Genomic DNA, 19,763 nt, shown 5'->3' with positions numbered 1-19,763 from the left:
ACAATTCTTAAATGAAATGTTTCATTGGTCAACAGGTTTGACTGTTTTTTAAGATGTTCCTCAAGAGGTTTTTCTAATCTCCAAATGGTACAATTCACTGCTTCACTTCACAACCTGGTCACCAGTAAAAAGAAAAAACAGAATCAAAAGTTTTTTATGGCCCCGCAAACGAGGAAATTTCTTTGCCACAGCAGCCAAAGGACAGTTATATAACAAAAAACAAAAATGATAGTAAAAGAAATGAATAGACTTGTATGTATATGTGTGTTTATATATATATAAATGTACAATAAATAATGAATAAAAAAGGGAGTTTACATAAAACAAATGCTCTCATCACCCATGAACAGTTCATAGAGTTAATTTTTCACATTTAGTTTATCAAGCACTCTTTGGATACGCAATATTGGTTCTAACCCTAACCTTTGTCGTAAAGTTAGTGTTTCTAGCCGGAAGTTGAAATATTCATTTTATTTTGAAACTTCTGAGCGGAAGTCAGGACCCCCGGACCTCCAGCCTTCTTTCCCATTAAGCGCCGCTTTCGCAACAGCCGTGAGCGGCAGCGGCACGTCCTCAGCCGGCGCCTGTCACATGGCTAAATATGGGTGTAGAGGGGTCAGCTTGCCGGCAAAACACACGACACCGAGCCTCAAGTGTTGGACTGAAAGTTTTCTCTTTAACTACGGAAAAGCGGAACACTAATCCCGGGACAGACGTTAGCTAACCGTGTGACTGCGGCACGCGGGGAACTTTCGCTTCTCCGTTAACGTTCCTCTGATGACGGCTCCCTCGAGGCGCAGCTTGTTTATGTGACCGTTGTTGTTGAAGGGACGGAGATAAGAGAGTCACAGACGTTTTACTGTGGCGCAGCTTCAGTGTCCGTCACTTCGTGGCTCTGGACAACTGCGCAACAAGTTTTTAACTCTGCGGTAAGTTGTTGGTCCGAACAGCTGACTCACAGACTGGAGGCCGGGCGGCACCGGGGCGTCATGTTGGATCAGCCCGGCGCAGAGTAGATCAAAGCGGACACAGCTCTATGGGTTGACCCTCTCACTGTGTGGAGATGATCGGGTCACCGGACCTGCTGGCCTTCACCGGCACGGAGGGCTTTGGGGGAGGAGAGGAGGACCAGGATGCGATACCTGAGGAGTTATCGGTCCCCCTCTTACCCCCGTCAAACCCTTGGACCTCCTCCGCCCAGTTTCACAGAGACTTCATACTGGTGGCTGAATTCTCAGAGCAGGTGTGTGCTTTAACATTGGATAATAAACTGTCCACCTGTAATGATCGTAGCATCTGCTCTTTCAATCATCGTGGGTATCATTCTCACAGCTTTATAGTTTTATGATGTGAAGTTATCATGAGGTGACCTGATTTGATCTCCTGAGGGAAGAAGGCAAGTTTAATTTAATGGTACCATTCAGACACAAAGTAATTCAAAGTGCTTTACAGGGCTTTAGAAATGAATTCAAACTAAGACATTAAGAACATTTTAAAATTGTATTTAAAAGACAAAACGAAAGGCAAAAATACAGCAGATAAAGATCACAAAAGCATAAGAGCAGAGCACAGGAAACAATAAAACACATTAAAGCTATATTTTTATAGAGATACAGTTCAGCAGACAAAGTGAACATTATGTAGAAGAATAGAAAATATTATAAATCACAATAAGAAGGCTATAGGCCGAACAATACCTGAGGCCACTCACATTAATGTGTGTTAATGTTGTTAAACAGAGCTGATTTCAACCTCATATTTATGTGCATAGTATAAAAGTGAATATAATAGTATATATTAATAATTATCATTCTACATTAAGAACAATAACTTCAATAACACAATAATAACTTGATGGATTTTCAAGGCTGTTGGCGATACCAAATTCCTGATATTGATCTAACTTTGACAAAGCACAGAAGTTCATAAAAATCCAAGGAGTTTAAATGATATAATATTCATTTAATTTCCGTATGTCTTCTACTTTTGTTTTCTTAAGGTTACGTGCGTGCGGTTGTGTAGCTGTGTTTTTCTCAACCGAAATGAATGTTGCAGCTCAGTGTTTTTCCGTGTTTCAAGTGTTGTAACTGATAGTGAGTGAGCTTTACTTTTATTCAGGAAGTCTCGATGAGATAAAGATCTGTTTTGCAAGAGAGATCTGAGAACACACAGAGTATACTCTTAACAAGATGGAGGGAGTCGCACAAGACAGCCATCACACACATAAACACAGTACTTGAAGCAGTCACAAAAAAAAAGAAGCAGCAATTAAAGTGATGATGACAGATGATGTTCCAGTACTGTATTACAGAGAGAACACAATTAGGAATTCAAATTTATACAAACTAGGACTAATACTGTAATTCTGAATATGAACAAGATTAACATTTTTTGTTTATTCCTGAAAACTTGCTCAAACAATTAATCAATTATCAAAACAGTTGCTGATTACTTTTGTGTTAATCAACTAACTGTTTCAGACCGACATCAGACCTTTCGACTGACACTGTAGAAGGGATTTTTCAGTATTTTCTGATGTATTAAAGACTTAAATAATGTAATAATGTCTCCAGGTTGGACCTAAGCCTGTGCTGACGATACCAGATGACCCCAGAGTCATCGGGTCATTCGACCTCAACCACTTCTCTGTTCGCATCATGTCCGTGGACTACCAGGCGTCCGGCCCCGGGCCCGTCCCTCCTCCATCCCCGGGCCCCCGCCTCAACTTCAGCGAGGACTCCAGAGTGATTCTCGGAGATTCAGCGGAGGACGCATTTGCATACGTCCATCACATGACCCTGTACGACCTGGAGGCTCGGGGGATGGTGCGTCCTTTCTGCGTGGCGTATGTGTGCTCGGACCAGGCGAAGCTGATGGAGAACTTCTGTGAACTGTCGACGTGCTTCTCTCAGGCTGCTGACAGCCTCAAGACGGGAAACAGACAAGCGTTTTCTATGGAGCTGCAGAGGAAGTTACAAGAGCTCGAGTAAGATCAGAATATTATTTAAAACTTTGATTCCCCCAAAAAGTTGGGTTGCTGTGGTTCTTCTGGCTTTGTGAACAGCAGGCAGGAAATTTATAATGAGTTTATTTTACAAAATACAATTAACTTAAGCAGCTTGAACATTATTGTGTCTTTGTACCGTTTTCAGTTGAACACAGGTTCAAAACATTTGATAAAACAAATCTGTGCATCCTTTTTGTTTACGTTCAGCGTCCCAACTTTTTTCAAATCAGGGTTGTTCATGTAACTGCTGACTTACGGATACATTAGCATTCACCACTGACTTTTTTTTTACCAGCTCTGATACTGACAGTAATTGTCCACCCACACAGGTGATTTCAGGACTGATTAGACATTTCCAAAGGACTGTGTTGGTGTGCACAGACTCACTTGTTAGCATTTTGCACCTCTTTAGGAGGCAGATACAGGTCAGAGTTGTTTGACCTCGAGTGGGTGGATGTGCTCTGTCGGCCAATAGAAACACCGTGTTTTGAAATGTAGTGATTGTTATTCTAGTTTGCTTCAACACAACATTTCATACGTTCGCACACTACAGGATAATTATAAGATCATAATGTGTCTAATTAGCCAGGTTGAGTGGAAACACCTGTAGTATACTGGGAATATTTGAGGTCAACAAACTGAGTGCACCAGTTGGAATGATAAATGTGAAGCTACCATTGGACCGACAGTAAAGTTTAATTTGTACACACCCACGCAGCTCTGAGCAGAAGTGTAAACAGTCACATGAAGTGAAACCCGTTGGTTGTTGATTGTGTGGCGTGTCAGGTTAACCCTGACGTGTACATACTACAGTGGAGTGCACACAGTCCATGCTGTCTTTACTTTTTAGTTGAAGCCTTGTAGAGATGAGCTGCTGATGAAATTAATGTTGCAAAGATGGTTGAAGTCACGCAGATGAGGAAGGTATAATTTGTTCTTTTCTCCAGCCAGCGAGAAGCACACAGCAACATTTTATTATTGCAGTCGTTGATAATTTTTGTATTGATTTTTTTCAGCTTAATTTATTGTTTGGGCTAGAAAGTTTCACAAAGGAATTAAAAATGCCAGTCGTTTTTTCCTGAACACGAGACGAGATCCTCAAATCATTTGTTGTGTCTGAACAACAGTCTGGAATCAAAAGATATTCAATTTATATTGACATGAAACAGAGAAACACATTTGTTTACCTTTTAGTAGCTACCTGATAAACTACCTTAAAGATCAGTTAATATCAAAATAGTTGGCGATTAAACTTCAATTAGTTCAATATTTGAACAATTTATTTTTTTTAACACTGATCTTATGAAAATAGTAAGCCCTGACAGACTCAAAGCTTGTAGATTGAGGTGACGCAATCAAAGTTGGACTTAATCAAGCTTACAGAGTAAACCCTGCCTGACTTCATGTTGTTTAACTTCTTGTATTGCCACCGTGAAATACAGATATACTCCATAGACTGTGATATTATTGTTGGGCGGTTAAAGATGCTGTAGAGTACATTTTTAAACTTTAAACCAGACAGAGCAGCGAAATGCTGCTTTTCAGCCTGTTGGTAGGTTACTCTTACAGTCTCCTAAATAATTATGCATGCATCTCTCTCTGAATGTTTCAGGTACACACGGGTGACTCTGCAACAGGAGACTGAACCACAGACGGCTAATGGCCTAACCGAGTCGGGAGAAAAGGCAGGTGAGCTTGACGCCGTGGAGCGTTCAATCTCAAATCATAGAGACCTCCTCCGCCAGGTCACTTCCTACCCAAACAGGAAGCTAAAACAACCTGACTTCCTGCCCTACGATCCAGCTGACTCCCTCACTGATCCGATTGCCTTACTGCCTCCTCCTGAGCCCTGCCCCTCCATCTCCACCTCCACCCGCAGGTCTGAGCATCGTCTGAAGCCTTTAGAGGAGCTCTGCAATGCCTACTTCCTGTCACTGATGAAGGAGCAGCTCGCTGACACAGAGCGCCGCCTACGTGGCGACAGGAGCATGCTGCGAACTGCTCGTGTCACAAATTTGTTGTCCAAGAGACTCACCCCCATCAACTTCCTGTTCGAGCTGTGGAGCCCAGAGGACGGTGATGAGGAGGAGGGAGGAGATGCTGCTGAGGTGGAGCTGCCGAGGACGACAGGTACGAAGAGCAGCGTCGAGGCGTTTCAATCAGAACCGATGAGCCTGGAGTCGTTCTTCTCCTGTGTGGAGGAGATCCCCATCAAACTGGAGGCAGATGAAGCTAGGACAGTGACCCCTGACGACAGTGTTGCCACGGAGATGACAGGAAGCGTGAGCAGTGGCGACAGCATTGAAGTGCTCGGGACCGAGAAGTCTTACCGGTCGCAGCACGTCGACACTGGATCTGACAGCAGAGGTACGAAACAACCAGTTGATTATTTTAATTTTCATTTGAACATTATTATTTTCAAACTGATAAACTTTATTGTTTTTCATATAAACACAATCATTATACATTTGATGCCTGCAACATATAAAGTGAGAAGAACAACAGTGTCCAACCTTTTTTGGAATCAGGGATTTAGATTAAATATTAACTAATAAATTAAACAGGTGACTTGTCCAGGGTGCACCCCGTCACTTGCCCAATGTCTGCTGGAATCGGCTCCAGCCCTCCATGACACTGTACAAAAATAAGCCATCACTGACAACGAATGGATGAATGAATAATGAATTGAACAAATAATCCACATATTATTTGATATACTCTCAAATATCCTTCTTTTAGCAGCTGACGATTCACTCTCCTCAACAGAAGCACTGGTCGGGATGACGGACACCTCTTACAAGCGAGGAGCGGTAGATGTAGGCGCCCGGCGTGTGCGAGCGTACGCCAAACGAGCCAACAGTGAGGACAGCATCGAGGTCCTGAGCACCACCGAGTCCATCATTCCTGACGACCTCACCGCCATCGAAGAGGAAGAGACGGAGTACCAATCTCTAAGTAACGGCTTTGGAAATAAAGAAGAGGCGCTGACGGACTATAAATGTGATGATGTCCTCAAGGAGGAGAAGACTTTGGATACAACGACTTCGAATGAACGACCTGTTCAGGAGGATGACAGTGTTGTTGACAGATATGAGACCTTAAAGCAAATAACTGTCAGTAGTGAGATTACAATCAAAGTGGAGCAGGTCAGTGAGGGTTTGAGCAGCAATCAAGTCCATGAAGACGAACCTGAGAAGTCGACCAGACTACTGCAAGGTAATACAACATTCGTCTTTCAAACACAATTTTAAGACTATGCAGACACTGTAGTAAACATTTCCATCCATGCATTTGGGGTCATTCTGCTCCTGTTTGGAGGGAGGTCACTGTCAACAATCGATTTTTAAATGTGCAAAAGAATTGCAGAGAAACACACGTGCAAACACCTTTTTCAACGTTTTGTCTGATCATTTTTTTAACCTTCTGAAACCAACTGTCCAGCATTCATACCAGTTCACTCTGTGGTTTTCTTGCTGTGTAAGTGTGAAAGAAGTCAGTGTTTAAAGAACTCTTTTTTCATTTGTAAAACAACTATTTCTATCATGAGCCAACGTTTCCAGTCCACAGCCTCTGGCAAATAGCAGAGTGCAGGGAGGCCTGAAGACGAGCAAGAGGGCTGACATTTCAGACTGCGCCTCCGACTAGTGATCAAGCTTCTGTGATTTTAGCACCTCCTTAATATTCTCTTCCAGATAACGTTCTTTAAAACCTGTCGGATCCTCTGACTGCTCATGTTTCTCACCACAAACTGTATGAGAATCTCGTAATAACTCCGTCAGTACATGTTATTTTTGTTGATAGAAATGAGGGACAAAACTGTGGAAATGTTACCCAGGTTGTTATAAACCAGGGATGTCTTTTAACATGTAATAAATGTTATTATTGTTATCAGCTGAAGAAGCCGTGGACTCGACGCCTCAGTGGCCTGAAGTCCACCAGACGGTGCCTGACCTTCATGTGAACTTCGCCCCCTCTGTCACCCTGGCGGAGGTTGAACAGTGGTCTCCGCCCTGCGCTCCTCTCAGGCTGCTGAGCATCGACGAGGCGTCTGACTGCAACAGCTTCACCGGCTCCTCGGACCCGCCCACTCCCAATCGAAATATCCACAGCAACACCCGCTCAGACAGGAAGAGGAGGAGGAGGGCTGGACTCAGAGCCCTCAGGTTCCTCAAACAGAACTCGTTTTCCCAGCATGCCGTGTTTTGCCTCCTGAGCGGCCGGCCGCTGGTCGTCGTCGGAGGAGATGAGGGTTTGGTCAGGAAACTGGTGGATGCTCTGAGTCTCTTCCTGCCTGCTCCTGGTCCCGAGAGAAGTGCTGTGATGATGTATTTGACGACACCGCTTCAACTGACCGACCTGCTCACCTGGAGACTGATGGGAATACACAGGTACTCCATAAGACGGCTCAGTACCTGCCTTTCTATATATATATATTTAATTTCATGTCTTATTAATCTCATTATAAAATTAAAGTATTATTCTAAGATCTGATCGTGCACAGCCCTCAGGAAGCACAGATGAAAACAAATAAACTTTGTTCTATTCTCTTTTTCTCCTCTTCTTCTAAGATCACCCTCCGGCTCGTCTGCCACCATCCTTCAGTCTCTGACTCGCTACAGTCGTTATCTGTCCCTGTTGGACCTGGACCAGAGGACGCTGCACTGCCCGTCATACTCCGGCTCCCTCATCAGCAGACTGGCCGACCCCAACACCGGCATCAGCCGAGGCCTCACCTACCTGCTGCACCTGGAGAGCTGCCTGACTGCTCTGGCCAACCAGGCTCTGCTGTACACGTTTCATCCCGCTTTACAACGTCCGACAACTGCTGGAGGGACGGACGGCTCAGAGAAAGAGGACTTCCTGTTCAAGCGAGGTATCTGCAGCAGTGAGAGCGATTTGAGGGTGATGCATTTCCTGTCTGACCTCATCAAACAGCGCCATGCGGGACGTGGACCGCCGGTTTTAAGGTTTTCTTACAGCCCAATTCACCTGCACAGAAATACACATGCAGCATAATACAGTGTAAAGATAATGTATTCAAATATTCTTCAACTAAAAGCACTGATTTCTCTCTGACGATGACTGAGACAGAGTTATGTCACCTGCCACTGTGAACATGCTAAAACACAAGAATCAAGCTTATTTGTTTTTAAAATGCAGTGTTTAATTTTAGTGTGTATGCATGATTTTAACTCCATGATGCCGAGTCAGACATGAATCTCTGAATTACTGATTGAAGATGCACTAGTGCCTCACAAGCACCAAAGCCTTTGACATGCTGGAGGCTTCTACAGCTGAAGCACTGGATTTTTTTATGAAGTATGTTTTTAAAATGATGGTTGATTACTGAATCCATAATTGAGCCACATATGAAGACTATATCATTTAAAAACAACAGATCTGAGATTACTGTTATACCAGCGTATTGTTGCCTGTGTGTGTATCTTGGTGGTCCAGTTCTACACGGACTGGTTATTATTTACTAAAGCCCTTGAGTGTATCTAGTCCACCAGGTCTGTTGCTCTGTCATTTAACAATTGAGCAGCTTGGTTGTCATTTTAAAATGGTCACTAAGTGTTTCTGACACGTCAGCCAATGAAAATGGGTCATCGTCTACTCACCTAATGACGATGGAAGCTCTGGTGCTGGAGCTTCACAGAACTGACGCCTCTCTTAAACAACTGATGTAGATGAAGACTTCTCTAAAAATGAAACAGTTCCATACAGCTAGTTTTGCAAAATTCACGTCTCCAGAAGCCCAGAGAACACAAATAGATTCAAACCAACACTATCTGCTTCCTTTTTTAAAGCCATAAGTTTCACTGGAGCTGCTTCACTAATAGTTGGCGCACATCCCAGCTAAAGTAGCTGCATGAGTCTCCATCTCCTTGATTTGTTTTGGAAAATGCTGCAATGTTGTTGTTCTGTGAAGCTCCACAGATGTTTTCTTGTCTACAAAATGTCACCTGACTTTCCATCTGTATGGGGGGTTAGATAGTGACTGAATCTTTATTTTTTGGGTGAACTATCCTTAGTGTGAGTGACATTAAACAACAGAGGGATTTAATCTTAATTTTAGCCTCCTTTGCCCGCTTTTGCTAAACAAGCCTAAAACCAGCTGGACGTGTGGTTGTGCGTCAGTTAAGATTTTACTGACATGCCTGAAGAGTTTAACCCCGACAGAGAAATGAAGCCAGCAGGAAGGTTTCTTTAGCTCAGCACAAAGTACAATTTTAAAATGACAAATTCACATATTACTGACATTTTACACCTGAAATCTTTCCTTGAGATTAGATACTTGTTAATAGTACATAACTTTGACTTTAAACAGTTAAACTTCACTTCTTTAAAAGGCAGCTGAGTTAACGACAGAGAAACAGCCTTGTTGTTTTACACTGTACTTTTATATTTGTTACTGTATTGATGCAAATATGAGCCGATTTTAGTGTGTGTGTGTGTTTTGTGTGTATTTAGAAAATAAAGTGATATATTTTACATTGGGGTTATAAATTAAACAATGAAGCAATCCAGAGCAACCAACACTTTATTTTCTTTTTTACATAAATTGTCAAATAGAATAATAAAAGTAAATGTTTCCATTTATTTATCGACACTTAATTTCCTCCTCTGATCATTTATAAAAAGTATATATCCAAAAGTATCTCCTGACAGTGATTAACGTGAAAATAAAAATCCCAAGAACCGAAAAAAACACTGAAAAAGTCATTAAAGAATGAAGCAACATAAAGTGTCTCGATGATGTTATTAAATTAATAACAATCAGGATGTGTTCAAAGTCTCCTCAAAAAACTGTGGCTGTCACTCGCGACCCGTCTCTTATCCAGCTCGGCGCCGTCTGGAGGCGAGTGCTGCGGCCTTGGTCTTTGCCGGAAACATCAGTGTAGAATCAGACCCAGCTACGACAACCAACGACACAACGCATAATTCAACACGTGTTTAAAATGGAGGCTTCACATCAAATGTTGAAGTTATTGTAACACTTACAGTTTGGTTGTTTTTTGTGCAAATGGAGCCGTTAATGTGAGAGAGAATCAGCCCTGAGGGAGGAGAACAAAAAACGTTGACACATTCACCAACAACTGTGATAAATTGATAAACTTCAAATCATTCAACTTGTTCTAACTTTTGACATTTGTTGATGCACCAGAATACGATGGCCCGGCACTGCAGCTGTGCGTATTGTTGAGCAAACTGAGAATAATTTCCGTCATGTTTGATTTTTAAAGTCTAAAAAACAATGTTGGAGTATGAACAACTCCACTGAGCGCGGCAGAGTGATGTGCAGTTTTCAGTCGGCAACTTCTGGGGCTGAAAAATGAAGCCTGCGCAGAAGTGCCAAAAACTGCAGAGACTACTTCCATATTTTATAAAGTCTGATGTAGTTTCAGCTTCGTAATCTTACACACAAAAGAATGATCTCAGTCATTTCCACACAGGAGGTGGATGGTAGTACAAGAATATTTTATACTTGCCAAAAAATGTGTTTTGACTTCAGTATTTAATTATTTAAAAACGCTGCACCAGAGGTACCTGTGGACCCTGTTGTACAGGAATATGGTTGAGTTTACTGTTTACAATTTGATTAGATTGATGAGAAGAGTCATCAGAAGTCTGTCTATGTAGAAATTAATATTATGCAGATATCTGGCAAAAATTCTTCTTCTAGCAAGCAGAAAGGCATCAGTGTAAAGTCGAGCCTCCATAAAAGGAACAATGGTTGGATATTGTCAGGGATGTCTACCACTGACACACCAACTAAAAATAAAAAGGCAACATCTTTGACAGGAGCTGGGTGTGTGTGTCAACAAGGTGCCCTCATATACAGTTGGCCTTTAAGGATAAATTACTCATCGTTAAAAAAGTAAAACGACAACAGATTTCTCCTTTCAAAGTGGATCTTGGTATACCAAGGGAAAGACTCGGAGGAGGGATCAGTGGGTGAGAGTTGTGGGACTTACAGCTGACTCTGCAACACTTGGGAGGAGAAGAGTTTAACAGGCACTGGGCTGCCTACAGGAGGGAAAAAACAGAATGTTAGATTAACAACACATCAATGAAGACGCGCTGAAGGATCACCACATGTGACGGAGCAACTTACAGTAAGTGCTGATCACCACCACAGCAGGACAGGTCATGGAAAACAAGGCAACAGATCAGAGCCACAGCCTTCTACTAACTTCTACAATCCGGTATAAAAAAGGAACAGAGAAACTCTGATCTGAACTGTTTTCTCATGCTCAAAGGGTTGTGGTGCTTTTGTTGCAGCGGATAAATTAAATATGACTCACTGGTCCCCGCTCTCTGCGGAAGAAGACTGAGTGGGTGCAAGGGTGCGTAGAATGGGTAACAAATTATCCCCATCTGACAGAGAAACAAAGAAATATGATGTTTTGTGGCCGTGTTGAACCTCCAAGAAGAAAGATTCTGTACTCAACAGCTGTTTCATCCTCATTCACAGATACGGTCAACGTGGCTCTGTAGAGTGCATCTTTGTATTCTCAATCTTGTAATTTATGAGCACCGAGAGCAAAGAGGTGACGACTGCAGAGATCAGCATGTTGGCTCAGTAATGGCAGATGGGAAAAGATGACAACTATGACAACAAAATCATGTTTTGTGATAAATAGTTTTTTTCCATCACGCCTTTAATTGTCACGATGACGTCAATCCTTTATCATTTATAAGTAAAACACCAAAAACCATCATAAAATGAGTTGAATTACATTAAACAACTGGCCGTGGCTGTTGTCAGGCGTCCATATTTGTTTGGTTTTCATGCTCCGCTGCCTGATCAGTGCTGTACAAACTCTTGCTACCTCTTTTTGGAAAGTGGAAGTGAGACCCTGTCATCCGTCTTTATATCCTGTATATTGTATCTGACACACTGACATCATTTTTGGCGTAGAGCTGCGTGAGTATCCTGAGCCCCTTATTGTGTTTTTTTATTTTTTTTTTTTAAACAAAACACTTCAGTTGCTTGTTTCCAAACTGCGACATTGTTAACTTAAGAACAAAACACAATCTTTGGCTGCACACAGACACCAGCTACTGAGAGCACTTTGACCAGACGGGTTTACTGCTCGAGTATCAAATGTCAGACTCAGCCCCAAACTCTGCCAGCATACAGATACAGATCTGACGAAAACTTGAAAGCAGACTGAGGCCTTTATAGAGCCGTGGTTCTGACTGTGCTGCAGACTGTCTGTTCAGTTTCTGCTTGCTACCACTAGAGGTCGCCACTGGATGCAAAAATGCGTTTGCTCTTTCATTACATGTTTTACTTCTACTGTATTTAACCAACTCAGTCTCTACCAACATTAAAATGCTGTTGATCGTGTATATCTCTTTGACTTAAGCAGGATTGTGAATGCAGAACCTTTACTTGTAACAGTATTTTTACATTATTGTATTTCTACTCTTGGTCAAAGATCTGAATACTTGTTTCATTTCTTCTGTCCTGCTCATAAAACCTTCTGTGATCATTCAACCCCCAGTTAGTGAGAAAAGTAGTACAGTGCATTAATTAATTAAAACAGGAGCAGATGTGCACACACACACACACAGACACACAGACACACACACTCACCTGCTGTGTTTTGCATCTCCTGTGAGACCTCCTGAAAGAAGGAGCTGAGACGTTCTGCATTGGAGGACAAACTCTCCCACAGCCACTCGAGAGCCCACCCATTCTCCTGACGGACAGAAATGGTATTGGTTGGTAATTCGTCTTCATGGCTCCTCCAGAATTACCACGGAATGTTATTTATATAATTTCAGCCATAGATGGAAGTATAGGAGATGAGAAGGAACGTGGAAACTGTGGACTACATGTTCACCAACAAGATAGAGACCGAGGAAAAAGAGGAAGAGGAGATTACCTTGAATGTCTTGAGCACAGGGAGGGCTGGACTCAGAGCAGAATTAAGGATTCTCATACTTAAAGCCCCCGTTACTAACAACAACAAGGCCTGATCTGGGTACACCTGTAAACACAAACACACATATGATAACCGTTTTTACCCTACCCACTCATAATGCCAAAGAGTAGATGAGAGCAGACGAACCTCCAGAAAGAATCGAGGGATCGTCACTGTGTTTGACAAGTGCTGGTCGCGCAGGACAGTAGACACAACAGCCTTTGCTTGCTGAAGAATGAGAAAAAAAATGAAAAACATCTACAACTAAAAAACTGACAAAATGATAAAAAAAATTTAAACATTAGCTGTTAATGAATAAGAAATACACACATTTAGGAACTCTGTGCTCGGTGCTGGTAGACAGGAGACTGAATCAGGAGCCGAGTTGACGACTGTGAGAAAACTGGTCCAACACTGAGACTGAAGCAAGAAAAGACATCAGACGTACAATCACACACAGAGTACGGAAATGAATACAAGGAGAGTCGGTGTGCTTTGATTAAAAAGAAGAAAAAAACACATCCATCACTTAACCACACAGAAAAATACACAAGTAAAATCTGAAATGACTCAGAGGCAGGGCAGAAGTTAAGTCTTTGAAAGCTGAAATAAACACATATTCATATGATGAAACTAAAGTAACAGACAGATGTGCAATTAAAAACAATCAATCAATGACCATTGTCCGATAGCGGAATACCACAAAAACAATAAAAGGGGGAGTTCTCTCCAAAAGCCAAAATATATATATTCCCTCTTACTTTCATCGCTGTTCATCCATCTAAATTGTTCTGGTGTGAGTTGCATAATCACCATTTTACTTTCCAGTACTTTTAGTACGGTGTGTTTACTGCAAGTCACTGCAGCAATATTTAATCGAAAACAGGCTATTTGTTAAAAACTTCTGCTTCACAGTCCTTTGAGGAAGATTACAGTCTGTTTTTAAGGCTACTTATTTTTTAAATAGCTCCAGGTCATAAAAAGGTCCAAGCCATAAAAAGCTGACATTTCTATTGTTTATTCTGTTGTGAAACGAGCAGTGTCGAGTGTTTGTAGACTTACATCAGTGAAGACAGCAGAGCAACATCCCTGGACCCTGAGCCCAAACTTCACCAGTGCATCACGCTCCAACGGCACGGCACCTAAAGAGATAAGAATTTGACTTCTGAGAAAATCCTTTTCGTTTTTTTAAGAGCCGTTTTAAGTAAAAATCTAGAATCTATCTATCTATCTATCTATCTATCTATCTATCTATCTATCTATCTATCTATCTATCTATCTATCTATCTATCTATCTATCTATCTATCTATCTATCTATCTATCTATGTCTGACCTTTTATTCGCTCCCACGCTGCTTCAGGATCGCAGAGCTGCGATGGCTGACACACCACCACCTTTGGGGCTGTTGCCGTTTTGAAGATGCAGAGATAAAAGAGGAAGAGCTGTGGCGTGAGGCGAGAGGCGGGTGCGTTCACTGAGGGGAAGAAACTGAACAGAGCGGATGTAAAGTCTCCCTCCAGGCACCTGAAGAAAGGGATGAGGTCCTTTAGCTGCTGGAGGCTCCTGGAGAAACACATCAAATGCCAAAAACTAGGCGTCATCAATCACGTCTGAATAATATATTCATGAGATTTTATTTTGAAAGGCCACGGCTGCACTCTTTTATAAAAAGGGGGCTGAACAATCATATATTTAGCTTTTGGATGCAACTACTCATGTCATTTATAAATATGCATTTGCAGGACAAATTCTAAACTATTGCCAATTTTCTTCTAGAACAAAAACATTCACTGACACACACAAAACTGAATTATCTAACCAAAAATGTAACATATTATATATATATATATAATCATTTCTTATCCACAGTAATGTTTTCATGCTCATGGTTTGACTCTTCGGAAATAAATAAACACATAAAATAGATAAAGACCGTCCTTGTGAAATACACAATGACATTAAACTTAATCCCGCTCAACTTAATTGCTTATTTCTAGAGGAGAGGTATTCTTATTTAATAGGTTTATTTTTGACTACTCACATTTTGGAATCATCGGTCTGGACGACTCGCAGGTAGCGGCACAATTCTCTGTACCTGCAGACAGAGACAGCACAGCCAGGTTGTGTTTTATAAGCACTAGAAAAAGGAAAGAGTGTGTGTGTCTATGATGTATATGAGTGTGTGAATTCACTTTGTACCTGTGCTGTCGCTGTAGTACTTCCATTCTCAGTAGAACTACAGAAATCTGTTCAATCAGGACGTCCTTCTTGCCTTTGTCTTTGCGGACGCCCGACACATTCTGACCCTTCAGCACACACACCAGCAGGACGTCGTCCCACGGCCGGACACACAGGCTGAAACACGAACACAAAAAGTTACAATACACATAAATGCTTTAATTTGTAACTTGGGGGGGAAATAAAGAAATACACATACAAAAGCTTATATGAGACACTGCTGTGTCGCAGGCACATTTAAACACACACATACACACACACACACCTGTTCTTCAGGCACTTCAGCTCAGTTGGGAAAAATAATTTCTTGTAAAAATCCTGCAGTTTACGGGCGAATTCTGGGGTGAAGTCAGCCATCACCATCTGTCTCTGCAAGGATGATATTACCCTGAAAAACCCAAACCCACACACACACACACACACACACACACACACACACACACACACACACACACACACACACACACACACACACACACACACACACACACACACACACACACACACACACACGGATGAAGAGGATAAACACCTTAATGAATTAGTTATAGACAGGACACTAGACGGGTTCTGTGTGCTTGTGTGTGTGTGTGTGTGTGTGTGTGTGTGTGTGTGTGTGTGTGTGTGTGTGTACGTACCTATTGAGTAACAGCACTTTGGCCTCAGCAGGATTAGCCATTGGAGACTTTCTAATGAAATTCCTGTTAAGAAAATTGATACACAGAACAACTGTGAAGACAACCAGTTATCTACAACCTTTAACGTCACAGTCGGTGTGTGTGTATGTGTTTGTTTGTTTACCCTGAGATTGGAAAATGTCTAATAAAGTCCTCAACGGCTCCTAGTCTCATGATGGCAGCTGCTCTGTCGTTCTGTTTATCTGCTTTGTTCAGAAACGACGACACAAACTCGTACACAGGCGTGTAACTGCAAAATAAAAACATTTAAATTAAGCCAAAATGTCACTTTTCATTCGTTTATAATGTTGGTGTTTGGAATGTGACATAATGTGAAGTTCGTACGGATTGGTAAAAAAAAAAAAAAACAGCGTTGAGGTCCAAAAGTCCTAATACTTTTGGTTACATAGTGAATCCGACAATAAGAAGGTGTAAGAAGGTCATCTGAAGGAGGTTACACTCACTCGTAGATGAGGCCTTGCTGGTTTGGTATGCTCAGACCGTATTCCTCCACCGCCTTCCCCTTCATGTAGAGAGCGAAGTATAAAGCGAGCTCTTTTCTGAAGCTCTGCAACAACTCATCTGGACAAGGGGAAGACAAATGAACGATGGCAGTGAACACAGACAGATTGAATTACAATAACACAACAAGTGGTTCAGAAGGAGTATTTCCACATTCAAATTTCATATCCATATCCACATGTGCCAGAGGAAGTACCTGCATTTCTGAGATGTGCATCTGTTTCAGACAGTGTGAGGTTGAAAGTCTTCAGTCCTCCCAGCAGCGCACAGTTTCTGCGGTTGTTCCAGAAGTTGCTTCGCTTGTGGCTGTTGCAGTGGCACACACCGGCGTAACACCACAATACACACTGAAGACACACACACACACAAAATAAACGCAATAAATCACCTTTGTGCTGCTTATAATGTTCTAAATTTCATAAAAAATAAATCAGAGATATATCTGGAAATCACAGGGTGACTCACCATAGCGACTGTACAAGCCTGTGACACTAAATGTTCCAACATGATTTATCACATCTCTCTGTAATCTCTGTAACTGCCTCCGGGTGAAGCAAGAAAACTTTCATTTTTACAGAACTTCATGGACAACTCAGACCGACACCAACAGCAACATGAATGCATGTAGTCTAACAGATATGAAGACACGAAAGGGGAAAACCAGAGATCAGAACAGCTATATTTTCCTAACTTATTAGCGACTTAAGGACAACACCATTTGACAACCTCTCGTAAATGTACCAGTGTCATTCAAAAAGGAGGGAAACACTGAGGAAAACTGTACTGCAGAGCAACAGCAATTTGTCAGTGTTTTATTAGATAATACCAGACTGAACATGTGAGTAAACACCTCTTTGAGTGTCAGCACGAGGTGTTAGCGGTCCATCTATGTTACAACACTGCTGCTTCTTGCAATTCAGCGAAATTGCTCCTCCTAACCTTAAAAAGTCAAGTGAAAAAAGCAAATGTATGGCATAAATGTGTCTGCGCGGTAACAGTGGCTTGTGGTGACGGTGCACACTTTGGAGAGTTCACACATTACAAATTAAAGCTGATTATCGTCTAGTGAATCAGACAAGACTGATGCAAAGCTGGAAAAGAGAAGAATTACACCCCTTTTTAAGCATATATTTACTTTTGATGTGTTAATGTCTGTGCTGTGCATTGTTCCCCAAAGACAAGTCAAAGTGGCTGTGTGTACAGTTTACAGACTTCAACGCCAATACATACTGTTGATGCCAGCTTGTCGCAGATGTAGCAGAAGCACTGATCGCAAATGAGCTGGTTACCAGGCACAGGAGAACCAGTTTCTTGTTCTGTGGCCCTGAGAAGAAGAAGAAGAAGAAGAAGAAGAAGAAGAAGAAGAAGAAGAAGAAGAAGAAGAAGAAGAAGAAGCAGTGTGATTGTCTTTTACTGAGAGAAACAAACTACTGACCATTATTGTGGGGTAATAAACTCACGTGAAGGGATGTATGGGACAGTCATAGCGCGCATGAGGCAGCACCTCGGCACGGCGGGAGAACGTAACGACCAGGTCTTCATCCAGCGCACTGGGCGTTACAGCACAGTCTGAAACACAGAGGAAGAACAGCTCGTCACCACTGACAACAGGGGAAGACCAGGCCGATATTCAACACTTTCCCCGTTATCTGTATCTGTGATTTTTCTGTCAGGCTGACAATAAAATGAACAAAATATAAAAATGTGCTACTTTGGCTCTGATGCAACTTCCTCTCACAACAATATCTGATTGGTAGCACATCAACATTAATACCATATAAACAGTGGACCAATCTGAATCTGCATAGTAACTAAATGTATCATATTAATGTGGCGGAGAGGAAGTACACAGTAGCAGAAAACGGAAATACTCAAGTAACTCAAAAATTTACTTTAAAACAGTACTTGAGTAAACTTTACTTAATTCATCACTTACAGTTCATCCTTGATTTCTAATATTCGGTGTTAGTCATGATAAACTATATCGGTCGACCTCTAGTTTCTAGCATAATCTACACACACATACTGGTGTTTAAAATAAACACTTACCACTTTTCTTCACATCCTCCACCTCCACGATGAGGACAGAGGGTTCACTGCAGGATATATCATATGCTTCATCATCATCATCATCATCACTTAGGATGATTATTTCTCCACTGTCCACCGCTGTACACATCAGAAATGCCTAGCAGAAGAAAATAAAAGGCAATAATTACCAGGAGTCATTGAACGTGTGGATCTCACCACATCATCAAACCCTTCACGTGTTGTAAAACTTTGCCTTGGCTGGACTGTTTCAGATTTGAGGAGGAGACTTGTTCACTGTCAATCACATTTAAAAGGGCATATAACTTGTACGATTCAATCGTGTCTGGTCTGCGTTATTCTGCTGCTAACAAACGGACTAAACAACAGTTGCAGTTGTTTCTCACCACTCAGAAGCTAGCTAGCTTTACTTCTGGGCAGGAAACAGAAAGTTATGTTGTCAACAGCAACGTAAATGTTTACGCTTGTCCTCTTTACGAGAAAATAAAGTAACGTAAAACGATTTAAACATATTACGATGACATGTAGCTTTGTGAGCGACAGCATTCTCTTACCTTTGTTGTCCTTTAAACAAAATAAATAAGTTGTTTTTGGCGCCCGTCGCTCTCAGAGCACACATCACCGGAAGTGACGTTTTTATTCTTCTTCGACGGCTTTTTGGGCGGTTTGCCCACCAGAATAAAGTGTGTTACCGCCATCTAGTGGACAGCAGTGTAGCGACGTAAGTAAAAAGTGTTCACACCCCGGATGCTTTCCCCTCTTTTTCTCCCTCTCTCACTAAAAATTTTTAGGAAAATACTACTTTTATTTTGAAAAGTAAAAGTAGTCACAGTGCAGTAAAATGTTCCCTGTCAGTGTTTTTCTATCTGATGTTTGTGGATAAATATTACCCATTTTAACTCCTTTATACACTGTTGGCACGTTTAACCTACAGCAGAGCATCATATTCTATAAGATCATCATTTGTGCTGTGGCTGTCCTGTGAGAACCACGTTTCTGTAAAAAAATAAGTCTGTTTTCAGCTGTGTGATGATGTATTTTGCAGGTAATCCAATTGGGGTTGTAAAGAGTTAATTTAGTTTAAAAAGAAAGAATTCTCTGAACACATGAAGGAACGTTTCATGCTTCAGTTTATCGCACACATTCACCAGCAACACATCTGGAGATACGTGGTTGTCAGGTATGTAATATGCAAAGTGACTAGTAAATAAAGCTGATAGTTACAAGTATAAAGTAGCATAAAATGCAAAAACTCAAATTAAATACAAGTACCTCCAATTTGTATTCAAGTAAAGTACTTGAGTAAATGTACTAATTTACATTCCACTTCT

At 41.6% G+C, this 19,763-nt stretch overlaps 2 protein-coding genes across 8 annotated transcripts; one reads left to right on the top strand and one right to left on the bottom strand.

Annotated features, from left to right (window-relative positions):
* Nucleotides 1-512: 512 nt before the first annotated feature.
* On the top strand, nucleotides 513-9,751 carry smcr8b (Smith-Magenis syndrome chromosome region, candidate 8b). Of its 3 annotated transcripts, none has more exons than XM_030429648.1 (6): nucleotides 513-1,243; nucleotides 2,574-2,986; nucleotides 4,620-5,374; nucleotides 5,750-6,223; nucleotides 6,900-7,395; nucleotides 7,576-9,751. In XM_030429648.1, the coding sequence occupies exons 1-6, from the start codon at nucleotides 1,064-1,066 to the stop codon at nucleotides 8,021-8,023; spliced, it is 2,766 nt and encodes a 921-aa protein (XP_030285508.1). In that variant the 5' UTR covers nucleotides 513-1,063; the 3' UTR covers nucleotides 8,024-9,751. The 3 variants fall into 3 exon arrangements, with proteins under 3 accessions (XP_030285508.1, XP_030285498.1, XP_030285510.1); XM_030429638.1 differs by having other exon boundaries at nucleotides 5,747-6,223; XM_030429650.1 differs by having other exon boundaries at nucleotides 514-1,243; nucleotides 5,774-6,223.
* LOC115588985 (uncharacterized) lies at nucleotides 9,534-19,086 on the bottom strand. Of its 5 annotated transcripts, none has more exons than XM_030429660.1 (22): nucleotides 18,987-19,086; nucleotides 18,433-18,571; nucleotides 17,844-17,952; nucleotides 17,614-17,707; nucleotides 16,580-16,730; nucleotides 16,326-16,443; nucleotides 15,986-16,111; nucleotides 15,823-15,885; nucleotides 15,450-15,572; nucleotides 15,146-15,301; nucleotides 14,988-15,041; nucleotides 14,280-14,509; nucleotides 14,008-14,087; nucleotides 13,276-13,365; nucleotides 13,093-13,173; nucleotides 12,907-13,011; nucleotides 12,615-12,720; nucleotides 11,317-11,389; nucleotides 11,127-11,134; nucleotides 10,987-11,038; nucleotides 10,013-10,065; nucleotides 9,534-9,924 (listed from the first exon to the last, which is right to left on the bottom strand). In XM_030429660.1, exons 2-21 carry the CDS (start codon nucleotides 18,560-18,562, stop codon nucleotides 10,044-10,046), a joined length of 1,971 nt encoding a protein of 656 aa, XP_030285520.1. In that variant the 5' UTR covers nucleotides 18,563-18,571; nucleotides 18,987-19,086; the 3' UTR covers nucleotides 9,534-9,924; nucleotides 10,013-10,043. The 5 variants fall into 5 exon arrangements, 4 of the variants coding, with proteins under 4 accessions (XP_030285520.1, XP_030285526.1, XP_030285527.1 ...); XM_030429666.1 differs by lacking the exon at nucleotides 18,987-19,086 and adding an exon at nucleotides 18,819-18,973; XR_003985432.1 differs by lacking the exon at nucleotides 11,127-11,134.
* Between the last annotated feature and the right edge of the window lie 677 nt (nucleotides 19,087-19,763).

Source organism: Sparus aurata, chromosome 1 (genome assembly GCF_900880675.1).
Source record: "Sparus aurata chromosome 1, fSpaAur1.1, whole genome shotgun sequence".
NCBI lineage: Eukaryota > Metazoa > Chordata > Actinopteri > Spariformes > Sparidae > Sparus > Sparus aurata.
Note: the sequence above shows the minus strand (reverse complement) of the source record. Positions and strands in the feature narration are given on the sequence as shown.

Coding starts and splice junctions, on each gene's coding strand:
- smcr8b (XM_030429638.1), top strand. CDS start 1,064: ATGATCGGGTCACCGGACCTGCTGGCCTTCACCGGCACGGAGGGCTTT. Junction 1,244..2,573: donor TGGCTGAATTCTCAGAGCAG/GTGTGTGCTTTA, acceptor TAATGTCTCCAG/GTTGGACCTAAGCCTGTGCT. Junction 5,375..5,746: donor CACTGGATCTGACAGCAGAG/GTACGAAACAAC, acceptor TCCTTCTTTTAG/CAGCTGACGATTCACTCTCC.
- LOC115588985 (XM_030429660.1), bottom strand. CDS start 18,562: ATGTGTACAGCGGTGGACAGTGGAGAAATAATCATCCTAAGTGATGAT. Junction 13,366..14,007: donor GCTCTGCTGTCTTCACTGAT/GTAAGTCTACAA, acceptor TTCTTGCTTCAG/TCTCAGTGTTGGACCAGTTT. Junction 10,066..10,986: donor CAAGTGTTGCAGAGTCAGCT/GTAAGTCCCACA, acceptor CTCCTCCCTCAG/GGCTGATTCTCTCTCACATT.